At 37.9% G+C, this 18,221-nt stretch overlaps 1 protein-coding gene across 10 annotated transcripts in view; it reads right to left on the bottom strand.

Moving 5' to 3' along the window:
* Tanc2 (tetratricopeptide repeat, ankyrin repeat and coiled-coil containing 2) overlaps nt 1–18,221 on the bottom strand; it is a 469,601-nt gene that overhangs the window by 352,037 nt on the left and 99,343 nt on the right. For 2 of the 10 annotated variants that reach the window (XM_087210156.1, XM_087210158.1), the window contains exons 1-2: nt 5,070–5,112; nt 908–999 (exon numbers count right to left, since the gene is read on the bottom strand). The exons of 5 other annotated variants lie outside the window; for them this stretch is intronic. In XM_087210156.1, the coding sequence (XP_087066282.1) occupies nt 908–983 (76 nt within the window). In that variant the 5' untranslated portion in view covers nt 984–999; nt 5,070–5,112. Of the gene's footprint in view, nt 1–907; nt 1,000–5,069; nt 5,113–18,221 lie in introns of those variants that run through there. 3 more of the 10 variants (XM_087210154.1, XM_087210155.1, XM_087210153.1) reach the window with 2 other exon arrangements.

The following is an 18,221-nucleotide window of genomic DNA, read 5'->3' as shown; positions in this document are numbered from 1 at the left end:
AAAAAAAAAAAAAAAAAAAAGATGAAATAAGTTATGAAGATTTAGTCTTACAATTTAAATTTGATTTTCATTTTTGTTTCTAATATAAAACTTTAAGGGCTGGGGATTTAGCTCAGTGATTCTGCCACCTGCCTCACAAGCAAAAGATCCTGAGTTCAATCCATGGTACCAAAAATTGTTTTTAATTTTAAAAATAAAATTTTAAAACCTGTTCTATTAAAGAAAAATACTTTCCCCACAGTCTATATGTGCTTTCTCTCTCCCTCCTTGCCTCTTCATTCTATTAAAAAACATACTGAGGGCCGGGGATTTAGCTCAGTGGTTTCGTCGCCTGCTGCTCAAGCGCAAGGACCCGAGTTCGATTCCCAGTACCAAAAAATAAATAAATAAAATGAGAGCTTCTTTTGGCAATGAACAACAACCAAAATACACTGAAGTACCTCATTATGAGATCTGGAACACTTTACCAACAATATAAACTTGCCTTCTCAGGTCTATATTACCATTCCTTACAATGGATACCATTATTTAAGAAATTCTATGTATAAGGGAGAAATTTTAAGATTTGTCATTCTGTGTTATCTGTACTTGAATAACTAAAGCTCCTATCATGCATCTATCCTCCATTTTTCTATGAAATCTGTCACTACAAACTTAGGCATATATACTTTACAAACAATTCAAGAAAAATGCTGCCTTAACAAGATATATTTAAAAAGAGAGAGAGAGAAAGCTAGCTCTCTTTCATAATGCTTATGAAAACATTATATATTTTTTTATTTTTCAGTAGAGAGGTAAATTACACTGACACATGAGTAACTCTTGCCAAATCAATTGCATGAGATGTACTTTTTTTTTTTTTTGAGTCAGGGTCTCATTACATAATTCAGGCTGGCCTTGAACTCACTATGTAGCTCAGGCGGGCCTCGAACTCTCGGTGGTCCTCCTTGTCTCAGCCTCACAAAGGCTGGGATTATAGCCATGCACCATCATACCTGGCTGAGATAGACATTTTTCATTCAGTTATGTTATAGTAAAAAGTTAATCATCATATGCTGCAAATTATACTGGGGAAAAAACAAATTAAGAACCCTGATCTACCTGTTTGATTTAAAAATAAAACTCTTGAGCTGGGGATTTAGCTCAGTGGTTCTGCCGCCTGCCTCACAAGCTCAAGGTCCCGAGTTCGATCTCCAGTACCAAAATAAATAAATAATCCCCCCCCCAATACCAGGGATTGAACTTGGGACCTTGCGCTTCCGAGAGAGGCAGTGACACCACTAAGTCCCCAGCCCAAAATAAAATAATTTTTAAAAAATAAAAATAAAACTCTTTACTGGCAAGTGCGAGGTCCTGAGTTCCTTCCCCAGTACCAAAAACAAAAATAAATAAAAAATAAAGCTCTTTAAACACAACTAGCGTAATCTGCATTTTAAAAAGCCCTTGAAGTAAGTACAGTAGTATAATTGGATAGAAATTTACAGAAGTGATTTTCAACCATGGCTAAACAAATACGTATGATTTTGTTCTAATAAAACATTAGTTATGGACACTAAAATTTGAATTTCATTAAAAATTTATATATGTTATAAAATGTTATTCTTTTAATTTTTTCAACCATTTAAAAATGTAAAAATGATTCTTACAGATTAAGAGTCATATAAAAACAAGCAGTAGCCTAGACCCCTGCTCTAAAAGCAGGGGGATTAGTTAGAAGGGTCATCAAAGCAATCTGTGTAAAGTAATGACTTGAGAGTAAGGGCAGTGAGAATGGAAGGAAGGCTCTGTAAATGATGCCTAATCTACTCTACAAGCCTTCAAAAATTTAATGGTAGCATGGGTTCAAGGATCCTTTTTAAAATTATTATTCATTAAGTTTATTGGTACATTTTAAGTATACATTATGATCACATTCATCATAGGGAATTCATACCTGTACATGGTATATCTTGATTCTTTTTTTTCCCCTTTCCCCTCCCCTCCTTTCTGCCTCTCCACTCCTCCCTAATCACAATAAAACTGTTTCCATTTTTTTCTTTCTTTTCTCAAATTTTTTCCTTTCCCTTCTTTCCTATCCCCCACGTCCCCTTCCCCTTTGCACCTTTTCTTCCTATTTCACATTATCTATTATACATTTTGGTACTCATTTACACTTTCACACCAGAGAAACTAGTATTTACACATGTGTGTCCTATTTATTTCACTTAAGAGTATGGACTCAATGTGCATCCATTTAGCTATGTCTCTAGTTTATCATGCCTTATGACTGAGAAGTACTCCATTTTATTTAAAAAACCACATCTACTTTATCTAGTCACCAGTTGATGGGCATTTGGTCTGTTTCTAAGATTTAGGTATTACAAATTGTGCCACTATAAACATGGGTACACATATATCAGTGTGGTATGATGCTTTTAACTCTTTTGGAAAGATACCCAGCAAGGGAATAGCTGGGTCAAATGGGGCTTCTAATCTTAGTTTTTTTGAGGAATCTCCATACTAATTTCCACAGTGGTTGCACCAGTCTACACTCCCACCAACAGTGGGAGCCCCACAGCCCTGCCAGTGTTTGTTATTGGTTGATTTCTTGATAGCAGCCTTTCTTCTGGAGTGAGGTAGAACCTCAGTGTTGTTTTCATTTGGATCTCTCCAATGACCAGTGATGTTGAACATTTTTTCATGTTTGCTGTTTTCACTTCTTTGTCTGAGAAATATTTGAATTCTACAAGACATTTAGAGAAGAGATATTACCACTACTATTCTTCAATGAAATTGAAAAGGGAGGAGTAGTCCTGAATTCATTCCTGGAAGCAAGCATTACCTTGATCTCCAAAGAGGAGAAAAACTCAACCGAAAAAGAGAACTATAGGCCAGTCTCACTAATGAACATAGATGCAAAAATCCTCAATAAGATATGGGCAAATAGAAGGCAGAAGATCATCAAGAAGATCATACACCCTGACCAAGAAGGATTCGTCCCAGGGATGCAGGGATGGTTCAACATAAAATCAATAAATGTAATATATTATATTAACAGAGCCAAGGACAAAAACCATAAGATTATCTCAACAGATGAAGAAAAACCATTTGATAAAATCCAACACTCATTCTGTAGGGACAAAAAACCCTAGAGAAAACTGGAATATATAATCTTTATCTCAACTTGATAAAAGCTATCTCTGAAAAACCAACAGCCAGGCTAGGGATTTAGCTCAGTGGCAGCACATCTGCCTCACAAGTGCAATGTCCTGAGCATCATACTAAATGGAGAAAAACTGAAATCTTTCACGTTAAAATTAGGAACAAGACAAGAATGTCTACTATCACCACTCCTGTTCAATACAGTTCTGGGAACTAACCACAGAAATTAGACAAGAGAAAGAAATAAGAGGAATAAAGATAAAAAATGAAGTTAAACTGTTATTTGCAGATGACATGGCACTATAGATGACCCCAAAAACTCCACCGAAAGTCTTCTGGACTTAATAACCAAATTTAGTAGTGTAGCTGGATACAAGGTTAACACTCAAATATCAACAGCCTTCCTGTACAGAAACAACAGATTCACTGAGAGACGAACTGGAGAAACAACTCCTTTCACAATAGGATAAAAAAAAATGAAATATTTAAGAATCAATCTAACAAAGGAAGTAAAAAAACTTCTACTCTGAAAACTACAGCACTATGAAAAAAGGGATCGAAGAGGATATCAGAAAATGGAAAGATCCCTTGACCCTGGGTCAATATAGTAAAAATGGCCATACTTCCAAAACTGTTATATAGATTTGATGCAATCCTGATTGAAATCCCAACAGCATATTTCACAGAACTAAAGAAAACAAGGATCCTTTGTATTGGTTCTCCAAGGTAATTTTAAGAATAAAATGTAAAAATTCCCACCAAAACCATTCTGAAGAAATGCAAGATTTTACTGTTTAATTACATGTTACATTTCAATTTTCTCCAAGACTAAGAAAAGTACCTGCAAAGTGACTAAAAATGTATAATCCCTTCTTCCCCCAGTAAAACTGTATGATTCTTAAATACTCAAACCCAGCATTGGTGGCTCATGCCTGTAATCCCAGTACTTGAGAGGCTGAGTCCAGCCTGTGAGCTCCATAAAATTCAAGGCCAGCTTGAACTGCATAGTGAGACCCTGTCTCAAAAGCAAAACAAAAAATAAATGGATCACAGCTGCAATTTTAGGCTCACTAGCTCCATATAGTAAAGTGCATTATACAGAAATACAACCAAGGACATAATTTAGTCTTGATGCTATAGGTTCCTAAATAAAACATTGCTGAAAGTCACAATTCATAAATTATATTATGGTATCACTTCCTATTTTCCTAAAAAAACTAATGTGGTACATAATTTCAAGTATAAATTATGACCAGATTTGAAACCAAAATTAGATTCTGAATATTAAGCCCATTCATAAAAATTTCTGTATACAATTATTTTGCTTAAATATTCCATAAAAGTAAATTAAAAAGTATGACCAGACCATCCAAAATTTCTACTGGTAACTTTTCTCCAAATGCAAGATGAAAACAACTGCATCTCACAAAGATGCAGGCAGAACAAAAAAATACAACACTTCTCTGTGGATGACATACTCCTTTTACTCAATTCCTAATTATAATTTAGCTGAGCCAGGGATTTCGCTAAGTGGCACCGCACCTGCCTCATGAGCACAAGGTCGTGAATTTGATTCCCAGTACCAAAAACAAACAAACATACAAAAAATCCTAATTATAATTTAGCTAATTATTAATTTCTAATTATTATGAGAAATTTTCACAAAGAGCAATGGACACAGTAATCACTAAGGAATGTGAGATAAATACTAATTACTAATTACAAATTACAAAATTACCAGAGGAGCTATAAAACAATGTACCTATAAAAGAAATACAAAAGAACTTTCTAGAATTTCTAATTTGCATTCTGCTTTTTTGATTTCTAAGTTTGCTAGAAAATGTGTGGGAATATATACTCATGTATATATACAAAATACACAAAAAATCCACATGTGCATAAAAAAGACCTGAGTTTTAGTTCCACACCTGTCACTTTTAGCTGAGATTCTCTGAGTATCAGTGTTCTTATCTGTAAAAATGAGATCAAAATAATACCTTTCTCTTAAGGTTGTTATGAGGTTCAACATAGCTAATACATGTGACAGAACTTTGTAATTTATAAACTGGTGATTTTTTCCATCAGGAGCAAATGTGGGACTTCAGGAAAGATCTGGGGATATTTTTGGATGTTACAAATGGATAGAAGTTAGGGATACTACTGTATAGCCTAAAATTTACAGGACAGTCCCCTACAACATTATTTGATTCAAAGTGTCAGTAGTGCTAGTAATTGAGAAGCCTTACTCAACATATTCATAATAAAGTGTTTATAACAATCATAATTATATAAATTTAATATTTATTGTAATATTTTTCAAATATACAAAATTACAGTAAAAAAACATAATATACACTGATGTACACAAGTACCAAACATTAACAAACCTTAACAAATCTCACATTTGCATCAATTTGTTTTAAAGAAATCATTTAAAGAGGGCCAAGGATTTAGCTCAGTGGTTCCGCTGCCTGCCTCGCAAGCACAAGGTCCTGAGTTTGATCCCCAGTACCAAAAAAAAAAAAAAGTCTTGGTATGATAATTAGGACTGGATCCATACCTGGGAAGCTCAGGAGTGAGCCTAAGAATTTGTAGCAACTTTATAAGCTTGCTTCACTGAACATCTGGGGCTACAGTAACTTAGCTCTGCTACATTATTTCATGACTACATATATTCTGGGGCCCAGTGGTGAGAAAACAGAGTAGGGGGTAAGGGAGTTGACTCCACACTCTTGGGGCCACAGCTCCATTGATCAGAGAAGATTTTCCTCTCAGAATTTTGCCTAACATATGAGCTTCCAATGTCATTATCAAGACAGGAGGCTGGAACCAGAGGCAAAGGAAAGACAAAAAGAAAATGGAAGGCACGGAAGGCATCTGCATACTCTCACTGTTCCTTCCCACTCCCTCAAACCAGAACTAGATGGTTTCTCCTGAAGATACCTCTTCCTATACCATCATGCCCACTTTTTTTGAGCTACATTAAGTTCTGGCAAGCAGACACGGAGGAAAAAAAAATCCTAAATTCATTACTGAAAAGGTTTTCCCCCAACCTTCCTACTATTTACTCTTCAGAGTCCTCAAGTAGTTGCTTCTTGCATTTTGCCCAGGATTTATAGCTGTATTCAATGAGAAGGACATGTGCTCACTCTATCTTATCTAGACATGGAATCCTTCTCTAATTTCTTATTGTGATGCTACTTATCTTTCTAGTATGTATTCTTAACATTAATCCCTTATCTATCTATCCACCTGTCTACCATCTATGTGTGTCTTTCTAGGCTTTTGGAAAAATGTGGAGGTCAGGAACTGGCAAATCTATACACACAGTAGTGCTCTGGGCGTTGGATGCTCTGTTGTGGGAACTTGTTCACTGTTGTGTAGCTGACACTGACTGGCTAACATTTAAAAATGTGATCACTGAGCTAAGTTATTACTGACAGACTCTAATACTCGGATGGACCTCGCAGACCCAAACAACAAACCAGCCCACATGACCCTGGGAATGCAGGCCTGCCCCTACAGACCCAGGCATCAAGTCAATCCAACCATCCGGCTAGTGCCTGCAGAGTCAGATTCAAGGCCTGCTCCTAGGTTAACTTCTGGATGAGGTTTCAGACCAGCCCTCACTAATACAAACTCCAGGTTCATCACTCTGGACCAAGTCTCCAGGCCCACTCCAGCATATCCAGTCTGTATGAACCAAGCACCAAGGCCATCTCAGGGGCCTCAAGCTCCATGTCAGTCTATGTGGACTGGGGGCCTGGGCCCACTCACTTATTGACTTAGCTACTGGAAAAACCTGCCATGTATGTTTCCATCAAGTACATTTATAAACCAAGACACACAATGAGAAGAATCTCTAGATGAGCTAAATGTTAAAGGTCTTTCTCAGCATAAGCCAGCCCACAAAGACTAACTAGGTGTCTACTTCTTGAAATGTACATACACCAAGCCAAGGCCACAAGAATCATGAATAATCAGCAAAACATGATTATCACCAAGGAACAAAGTAGAGTAACAGATCAAAAAGAAATAGGGAACTGGCAGGCATGGTAGTGCACATCTGTACCCTCAGCTACTTGGGAGGCTAAGATAGAGGGATTACAAGTTTGAGGCCAGCCTGGGCAACTTAGCAAGACCCTATCTCAAAAATCAAATTTATTAAAAAGGGCTGGGAATAAAGTGGTAAAGCACTTGCCTCGCATGCACAAGGCCCTAGGTTTAATCCCCAGTACAACTGAAGAGAGGAGAAGAGAGGGAAGGGGAGGGCAGGGGAGGGGAGGGCAGAGGAGGGGAGGGGAGAAATGGGGGAGGCAAGAGCAAGAGTGAGAAGGTGAGAGATTGATCTACAAACTATATGACTAAGACTTAAAAATAATCACTAAGGAAGTTCAGTGAGCTATAAGAGAATACAGAAAACTGAACATTTCCAGAGAACTTCAAAAGCAGACTCAAGCAGAAGAAAGTATAAATGAGCTCAAAGACCCATTTTGATTTTTTTAAAAAACAAAAAAGAGTTGAGAAAGCCCTATATGACTCACAAAATATTATGAAGCAGAGCAATGTACACATAAAAAAAAGTTCTAGAATGGGCAGAGACAGGAACAGAAAGCATATTTAAAAAAATAATGACAGAAAACATCCATAATCTGGAAAAACAAGCATTCAGACCTATGAAGCCAGAAGATTAAACATAAAGAGGTCTTCACCAAGATATACGTTAATTACATTCTCAAAAGTCCAAGAAAGGGCTAGGAATTTAGCTCAGTGGTTCCGCCACCTGCCTCACAAGTGTAAGGCCCTGAGTTCGATCCTCAGTACCAAAAAAAAGTCCAACAGAATTAGAGAATTTTGAAAGCAGCAAAAGAAAGAAAATCATCACATATAAGGGAACATCCATCAGATATGAGTGGATTTCTCAACAGAAGCCTTTAGGCTAGGAGAGAATTGCATGATATATTCAAAGTTCTGAAAGAAAAAACACTGCACATGAAGAATATTTTTTTTATGTGGAAAGCTGTCCCTCAGAAAGGAAAGAGTGATCAGGATTTTCCAACATAGACAAAAGCTCACCATCACTAAACCTTCCTTACACAAGAAATGTTAAAGAGTACATCTGGTTGAAATGAAATAATGCAAATTTAACAATGAAAATTATAAATGTAAGAAGATAGTCAAATTCAAAACATACTGATTCTGTAATGGTGCTATGAAAATAATGTTTAATTCTAGTATAAAAGTTAAAATACACAATTTTTAAAATAATCATTGGTACAATAGTTTACTAGTGGTTATATGACCTACAGTTTATAAACTGTGATATCAATAACAAAAATGTGGGGAGAAAAGAAATTAAAACAATTCTTAGTGCAATTGAAGTTATCAGCTGAAAATGGACTATTACAAGGTATTTCGTGGTAACCAAAAGAAAAAAACCCTGTAGATTATAATAATAAATCCAAAAGAATATATCAAGAGAGGAAAAATGAAACAAAAAACAACAAAAGTCAGAAAACAACAAAAGGGCACTATTCTTTTACCTGTCAATAAATACTTTAAATGTAATTGGGTTAAATTCTCAAAGTTCGATGCCCTACTGAGGTCCTGAGTCGCACAGAACACCCCGAATCAGCGCGCTGCAGACAGGCAGGTCTGTGCACGCCCTACCGAGGTCCTGAGTCGCACAGAAAATGCCGAATCACCCCGCCGCAGACAGGCAGCCCCCTCATTCCACACTACAAAGACGCAGAGGACACCAGACCACTAGACGAAGGTCCTGAGTCCCACTGTTCCTGGCCCAGAGGTAGGGGCTTCTGAGCCGTTGTCCCACTGCTCCTGGTCCAGAGGAGGAGGCTTCGCAGTCACCATCCCTTCCGCTGCTCCCAGCCCAGAGGAAAGGGCTTTTGTGCCACCTTCTGTCCCGCTGCTCCTGGCCCAGAGGAAGGGGCTTCTGGGACACCATACCTCCCACCGCTCCCGGCCCACAGGTAGGGGCTTCTGAGCCGCCATCCCACTGCTCCTGGTCCAGAGGAAGGGACTTCCTGGACACCATCACTCCCGCTGCTCCCAGGCCACAGGAAAGGGCTTTTGGGTCACCATCCCTACCACTGCTCCCGGCCCCTGTCCCACCTCACCCAGCTCAGAGGAGGTAATCCCTGCAGGCACTAACAGGCCCCTGCCCCAGTCGAAATGAGAAAACACATAAATAAGTCTCAAAACCAGACTTCCAGATCACCTACAGCAACCCCAAAGGGAAAGGAGATGGAACACTCTGATACTCAACCACCTGGACCCACTGAACTGGCAACAAAAGGGGATCGGGAAAAAATGAAATCAGAAATGATTTCTCAGATAACAGGAGAAATTGTGCCCCTAGTGCAAGACATGATTAATAAATCTAGAGAGGAGCTCAGGAATATGATGGAATCCCAACATAAGAAACAAATGGAATCCATAAAACAGATGCAAATAGATTTCCAGGACATGAAAAACTCCACTGAAAGTCTACACAGCAGCATGAGCCAATGTGAGGACAGAATTTCAGATACAGAAGATAAGATTGCAATTAGTGACCAGGAAAAGAAAAATTGCTTCAAAATTATAAGGGAACATGAGAAATCAATCCAGCAGCTCCTAGATGATGCAAAAAAGAATAACATAAGACTGATTGGGTTCAATGAAGAAACAGGAGAGTGGGCAGATGACATAAAAAATCTCTTCACAGAAATAATGGCAGAAAACTTCCTACGCAGGGGAAAAGAGCTTGACATACAGATAAGTGAGGCATATAGGACTCCAAAGAGCCTTGATCAAAAAAAAAATCTACACATAGGTATATAATTGTTAAGATTCCAGAAACACAACAGAAGAACAAAGTTCTCCAAGCAGTCAGAGAAAAGAAACAAATCACATATAAAGGAAAGCCCATCAGAATCACAGCAGATTTCTCAACACAAACCATCAAGGCAAGAAGAGCTTGGAGTGACATATTCCAAGCCCTAAAAGAAAACAACCTCCAACCCAGATTGATGTACCCTGCAAAACTATCTTTCAAAATGGATGGAGAAATAGGAGACTTTCATGACAAAGAGCACCTTGGGAACTTTGTGAATACCAAACCAGCACTCCAAAGAATTTTACACAATAGCCTAGGAACAGACATTGAGGATCACAACCCCAGGAAGCAAAGCAGAATGAACCCATCTGGCATGACAAGAGATTAAATGGAAAGGGGGAGAACCCAACAAAAAGAAAAAGTCATGGCAATGGCAAGTCAATAGGTTTCAGTTATAACCATCAACGTTAATGGTCTCAATTCACCAATCAAAAGAAATAGACTGGCAGAATGGGTCAAGAAGCAAAATCCAACAATATGCTGCATACAAGAAACACACTTCATTCAAAAGGAAACTCACAGACTGAAAGTTAAAGGGTGGAAAACAATACTGCATGTGACAGGAACCCAAAAAAAGCAGGAGTAGCCATCCTCTTGGCAGATCAAGTAGATTTCAAACCAACACTGATTAAGAGAGACGAAGAAGGACACTACATCCTTGTAAAGGGAAGAATCCAAGAGGAAGAGATGACAATCATAAATATCTATGCACCAAACACTAGTGCACCCAACTATATAAAACAAATACTAACGGACATGAAAAGTCATATATGCACTAATACAATTGTAGTAGGGGACCTCAACACCCCACTGTCACAAATACATAGATCAACTAGACTAAAAATAAGTAATGAAATACTAGAACTCAATCGAACTCTTGAACAAATGAACTTAACAGATGTTTACAGAGTCTTCCACCCCACAAAATCAGAATACACATTCTTCTCAGCTGCACATGGGTCATTCTCAAAAATAGACCACATACTCACACAAAGAACAGGTTTAAGTAAGTGCAAAGGAATTGAAGTTATCCCCTGTATATTATCAGACCATAGTGTGATGAAATTGGAGATCCATAGCAAAAGAAACTCAAAAACTTTCACAAACACATGGAAATTGAACAACACACTTCTGGATAAACAATGGGTCACAGAGGAAATTAAAGAAGAAATCAGACAGTTCCTTCAATTAAATGACAATGACAATACAACATATTGGAATCTATGGGACACAATGAAAGTAGTCTTACGAGGGAAATTCATAGCAGTGAATATGCATATTAGGAAAACAGAATGAGCCCAATTAAACAACCTCATGCTGAACCTCAAGCTTCTAGAAAAAGAAGAGCAAGACAACCCCAAAGCTCATACAAGGGAGAATATTAAAAAGATCAGAGGAGAAATCAATGCAATGGAGACTAAGAGAATGATACAAAACAATCAATGAAGCCAAGAGTTGGTTCTTTGAAAGAATCAACGAAATTGACAAACCTTTAGCCAACCTTGTCAGAAAAAGGAAAGAAAAGGCCCAAATACATGCAATTAGGAATGAAAAGGATGAAATTACAACAGACCCAGCAGAAATCCAGAGGATCATCAATACCTACTTCCAGAACCTATACCCCAATAAGATGGACAACACAGAAGAAATGGACAGATTCCTAGATACATATGAATTACCAAAGTTGAACGAAGAAGACCTAAAAATTCTGAAGAACCCAATATCAACCAATGAAGTTGAAAATATAAATAAAAACTTATCAACTAAGAAAAGCCTGGCCCCTGATGGCTTCACTGCTGAATTCTACAAGACATTTAGAGAGGAACTGCTGCCACTACTGTTTAAACTCTTCAATGAAATGGAAAGGGAAGCAATACTCCCAAATTTATTCCTGGAAGCAAGCATCACCTTGATCCCCAAAGCAGAGAAAGACCCAACCGAAAAGGAGAACTATAGGCCAATCTCACTAATGAACATAGATGCAAAAATCCTTAATAAGATACTGGCAAATAGAATGCAGGAGATCATCAAGAAGATCATACACCCTGATCAAGTGGGATTCATCCCAGGGATGCAGGGACGGTTCAATATACGCAAATCAATCAATGTAATACACTATATCAATAGAGCCAAGGACAAAACCCATATGATTATCTCCGTAGATGCAGAAAAAGCATTTGACAAAATCCAACATGCATTTATGATAAAAACCCTACAAAAAATTGGAATAGATGGTCTCTACCTCAAACTGATAGAAGCCATCTATGAAAAACCAACAGCCAATATCATACTAAATGGTCAAAAACTGAAATCCTTCACACTAAAATCAGGAACAAGACAAGGATGTCCACTATCACTACTCTTGTTCAATAGTGTTCTGGAAACATTAGCCACGGCAATTAGACAAGAGAAAGAAATAAAAGGAATAAAGATAGGAAATGAAGAAGTCAAATTGTCATTATTTGCAGATGACATGATACTCTATATAGAAGATCTCAAGAACTCCACCAAAAGTCTTCTAGACTTAATAACCAAATTCAGTCAAGTAGCTGGTTACAAGGTCAACACACAAAAATCAATAGCTTTCCTCTACACCAATGACAGACTCACTGGGACAGAAATAGGGCAAATAATTCCTTTCACAATAGCATCAAAAAACCTGAAATTCCTAGGAATCATCCTAACGAAAGAAATCAAAGACCTCTTCTCTGAAAACTATGGCACTCTGAAAAGAGAGATGGAAGATGATATCAGAAAATGGACAGACATCCCCTGCTCCTGGGTAGGAAGGATTAATATAGTGAAAATGGCCATACTTCCAAAACTGCTATATAGATTTAATGCAATTCCAATTGAGATCCCAGCAGCATACTTCATGGACCTTGAGAAAACAATCCAAAAATTCATCTGGAACAAGAAGAGACCCAGAATAGCAAAAGCAATTCTAGGTAACAGAGACATGCCAGGGGGTATCACAATCCCCAACCTGCAACTATACTACAAAGCTACTGTGATAAAAAAAAAAACAGCATGGTACTGGCAAAGAAACAGACCTGAGGACCAGTGGAACAGATTAGAAGATGCAGAAACAATGCCAGATACACTCAGCCATCTCATCTTCGACAAAGGAGCCAAACACCCTCACTGGAGGAAAGATAGCCTCTTTAATAAATGGTGCTGGAAAAACTGGGCTTCAACTTGCCAAAGATTAAAACTAGACCTATATCTCTCACCATGCACTAAACTAAAATCAAAATGGATTAAAGATCTAAATATCAAAATAGAAACTCTGAACCAGTTGGAACAGAGGTTAGGTAGAACCCTTGAAGACATCGGTGTAGGAAAAGATTTTATGAACAAAACCTCAGTTGCCCGTGAACTAGCACAATCAACAAGTGGGATCTCTTCTTATTAAAAGGCTTCTGCACAGCAAGAGAAACCACCAGCAGTGTGAAGAGACAACCCACAATGTGGGAAAAAATCTTCACCTGCTCTTCCTCAGACAAAGGTCTACTATCTCGTATCTATAAAGAACTTAAAAAGATCAGACCTCCCAAATTTAAAGACCCAATCCGAAAATGGGCATCTGAAATGAACAGACATTTCTCAGACAAAGAAGTAGAAATAGCAAATAAATACATGAAAAAATGTTCAACATCACTGGTCATTCGAGAGATGCAAATGAAAACAAAGCTGAGATTCCGCTTCACTCCAGAAAGAATGGCTGTTATCATGAAATCAACCAATAACAAACGCTGGCGGGGCTGTGGGGAAAGAGGAACCCTGCTCCACTGCTGGTGGGAGTGTAGACTGGTGCAACCACTGTGGAAATCAGTATGGAGATACCTCAAAGAACTAGGACTGGAAGTCCCATTTGACCCCGCTATTCCACTGCTGGGGATCTTCCCCAAAGAATTAAAAGAATCATACCACAGTGACATATGTGCACCCATGTTCATAGCAGCACAGTTTGTAATAGCTAAAACTTGGAAACAGCCCAAATGCCCATCAACTGGAGACTGGATCAAGAAAATGTGGGTTTTTTATAAAATGGAGTACTACTCAGCCATAAAAAATGAGAAATTAGAGACATTTATAGCTAAGTGGATGCACATTGAGGCAATACTCTTAAGTGAAATAAATAGGACACACATGTGTAAATACCGAATAGTTTCTCTGGTGTGAGAAACTGAAAGTGTAAATAAGGGCTAAGTGTATAATAGGTCATGTGAAATAGGAAGAAAAGGGGCAAAGGGGAAGGAAGTGGGAGGGCTAGGGGAAAGGATAGAAGGGAATGGGATTAATATGAGAAAATGGAAAAATAGGAACAAAATCTTTGTAAATAGGGAGGAATGGAGGGGTTGAAGGGAGGGCTGGGCAAGGGTGAAAAACAAGAACCAAGAGAGACTATGTAAAGGTGCAAATTTCCAATGATGAATGTCATTATATTGTATACCTAAAATGTACCAATGATTAGAATGAATAATCGATAATGTAAAATAGGAAGAAAAGGTCCAAAGGGGTAGGAGTAGTGGGAGGGGCAGGGGAAAGAAAAGAAGGGAAAGGAAAAAATGATGAGAAATGGAAAAAATGGAAATAAAGTCTTTGTAAATAGGGAAGGGTGGAGGGCGTGAAGGGAGGGCTAGGAATGGGGAAAAAATAAGAACCAAGATGCATTATATATAAAGGTACAATTCCCAATGAGAAATGTAATTGTGTTGTATACCTACAATGTACCAATAAAAGAATTTAATACAAAAAGAAATTCTCTAAGTTCAACGATGTGCTCTCTACAAAGAGATTCACTTTACCTGTAAGGACATATATAAGCTAACAGTGAAGGAATGGGAAAAATATTGCATACAAGTGGAGATCAAAGGAAAGTAGCAGTGGCTATAGTTATATTAAATAGACTTTAGGTTAAAAACTGTCATGAGAGACAAAGAAAATAATTATATAATAACAAAGGGGTAAATTCATCAAGAGGGTATAAAACAATGAACATCTATATACCCAAAATTTAAGCAAAATATATAAAGTAAATCTCAACTAAACCGAAGAGACAAATGCACAGCAATAAAATAGCAGGAGCCTTCAATAAATAATTTTCAACAATGAATAAATCATCTAGGCAGAAAAACAATCACAGCACACTTGAACAACAGTATAAACCAAATGGATCTAAAAGAAATATACTGAAAATTACATCAAACAGCAGCAGAATATACAATATTTTCAAAATTACAAGGAACATTGATTGTCCAGGATACAAAATCCTTCCACTTCTATCTAGCATGGCACTACAAGTCCTAGCCAGAGCAATTAGGAAAGAAAATGAAATATAAGGCATCCAAACTGGAAAAGAGGAAGTAGAAAAACTATGCATATGATATGATTTTACATACACACAGAAAATCCTAAATATTCCACCAAATATCTGTCAGAAGTAGTAAACAAATTCAATAAAAGTTGTAGACCATAATTTAACTGAGAAAAATAGTGTTTCTATAAACTAATACAGTAATTAACTATTGAGAAAAGAGCCAAATATATTAATCTTTAAAATATATTAAAAAGCCAAAATAACTCAATAGCAAAACAAGGAACTCTAAAAATAAAGACCTGCATAGACATTTCTCCAACAATGACTTAAAAATGGCCAACACATATATTAGAAAATGCTGAACATCATTCTCATCAGGGAAATTAAAACCATAAGAGTACATTTCCTCTTAGCTGTTACAATGGCTATAATCAAGACAAAAATAACAAGTGTTGGTAAGGATGCAGGAAAAGAGGAAATCTTGTATTATGTTGGTAGGAATATAAATTAGCATAGCCATTCTAGAAAACATGGAGCTTCCTCAAAATATTAAAAACAGAACTACCAGGTGATCCAAACATCCTATTTTTTGGTATATATCTCTACATAAAATCAGCATGTCAAAGAGATCTGTACTTCCATGTTCACTGAAGCATTATTTGCAACAACCAAAATATAGAATCAACCTAAGGGTCCAGTGACAGATAAATGGACAAAGAAAACATTGTATTAAAACACTGTAATACTAGTCAACATTTTAAAAAGATGGAAATCTTGTCATTTGCAACAACTTGAATGACAGGAGGACACTGCTGTGCTAACTAAACTAAATCACACACAAAAAGGCAAATACAACATAATTTCACTGACAGGTGAAATCAAAAGTGTTAAGCTAATTAAAACAGATCCCTGGTTACCAGGGCTGGAGGAAATACACAGAGGCTGCTATGATGGGAATAAGGTTTCAGATAAGGGAAATATGACATTATGATGCATATTTTGTGGGGTTTTCTCCATGATTCCTAACTTTTAACTCCCACCTCAAGCCAGCCTCAAGCCACCTCAAGTAAAGCAGGTATAAAAAAAATCAATCTTCTCCCACCTTTCTGTCTTGAATCTGGCCATAAACAAATTCTCTGAGTTATAGTTGGCAAACAGTAGGTCACAATAACCTCATCGTTCCAGAGGGGTCCTGCCCCATAGCCTGGGAAGAGTAATGGGGCACAAAGGCCAAGATGAATATTTCAGATCATAGGTCTATTAGCATTAGAACACAGTTCTACACAGTTATCCATGCTTCAATCAAGACTGTGCAATGAAACCTACATAAAAACCTTAAAAGGTGGGGTTTGGAGAGCTTTCAGATAGCTGAACACATGGCAGTTCCTAGAGGGTAGTATGCTCCAAGAGGGCATGGAGCTTTGCAGCCCTTCTTCAATACCTCACAATATGGATCTCTTCATCTCTGTCTCTATAATATGACTCAAAAACTAGTAAATTTGATTTCCTGAGTAATCTGAGGCACTCAAGCAAATTAACCTAAAGAGGGGATTATGAAAATCCCAATTCATAGCTAGATGATCAGAAGCACAGGTAAAACAATAGGTTGACTGGCAACTAAAGTAGCAGAGCATGAGGGCAGTCTTGGGGACTAAGACCTCAATGTGTAGGATCTGGCACTATCTAAAAGGACAGTCTCAGGACAAAACAGGATTAGAGGACACCAGTGTTCAACACAGAATTAATTATATCTTGCTGGTCAGAAGAAATTCCTTCCCATTTTGATGTTACAGAAGTCTCTAGGTTGACTGTAGTATGAGAGCAGAAGAATAAAGACACTTTGTTTTTCTAACACTCTTACAGTTTAGATCCAAAATGCCCCCCAAAAGTCTTGTGTTCAGAGGTGAGGCCTTTGGAAGGTGAATAGATCATGAAGGCATTATACTTAGTGGATTAATTTATTAATATGGTGGTGCCCGCTTGCCAGACGGGACATCTATGGGGACTCAAAAAGAAGACAAAGAAACATCAACCATTTGTAAAATGGTCAGTAACTGGCTGGAAGTTGGCTGCAGAATAGCTGCTATCAAGTCCCTACAGCTATCCCTAAAAGTTGCAGGGGAATGCACCTCAGCTATAATGGTGGGGAAAGTAGTGCTAGAGCTCCCCTAGTGAACTCTGATATCCAAACCAAAATGCGAATTTGTAAAATGGATTGTATCTAGGAAATATACATGTACTCAAGCTTTATCTGTCCCTTATAGAATGCTAAGAAACAGTAGTTACTCTGCCAGCTGTTAAAAGCTCTTAGAGCAGGTGCCACTCTTAAAAGCAGAGGACAGGTTTCCCCAGCACCTTCTGGTTAATCCCCTCTTTGAAACCAGTGGGAATGTTAGCCAGATAGGCAGCAGGATTCCTTTCTAGAGACAGATCTCCGATGGCATGAAACTAGTGAAAGCTGAGAGAATAAGAGAGGGGCCATGACTGGGGCAATTCCCCAGTGGGCAACCAAAGGCTCTCAGTGGAATCTGGGTCCCAACAGCCTGGCTGGGTAACCAGAAGAGAAATCTCCGCTTGTCTATCACCCCTACATGCACCTCTCAGTGAACTGAGAGGTAAAACTCTCTCATTGATCTCCTGGTATTCTCTGTCCCAGAGTGACATGAGATGACACCGTTAGAGCTCTCTCTTAAAGCCTCCATTTAAGAGCTGAGCTACAGGTTTGGACTTTATTCTCTCTGCTATTAAGATAGACTCCCCTTTTCAGATATGTCTTGATACATTTATGGGACTGGGATCAGGTGAAAACAATAGGATTTGATGCTCTGTGGGGATACACAGACCAAAGTACGGGAGGGA

This window comes from Heterocephalus glaber, unplaced genomic scaffold (assembly GCF_053883595.1).
Source record: "Heterocephalus glaber isolate CG9 unplaced genomic scaffold, H.glaber_assembly_v1.0 deba00001124, whole genome shotgun sequence".
NCBI lineage: Eukaryota > Metazoa > Chordata > Mammalia > Rodentia > Bathyergidae > Heterocephalus > Heterocephalus glaber.
The sequence above is the reverse complement of the archived record's forward strand: the minus strand, read 5'-3'. Positions and strand labels throughout refer to the sequence as shown.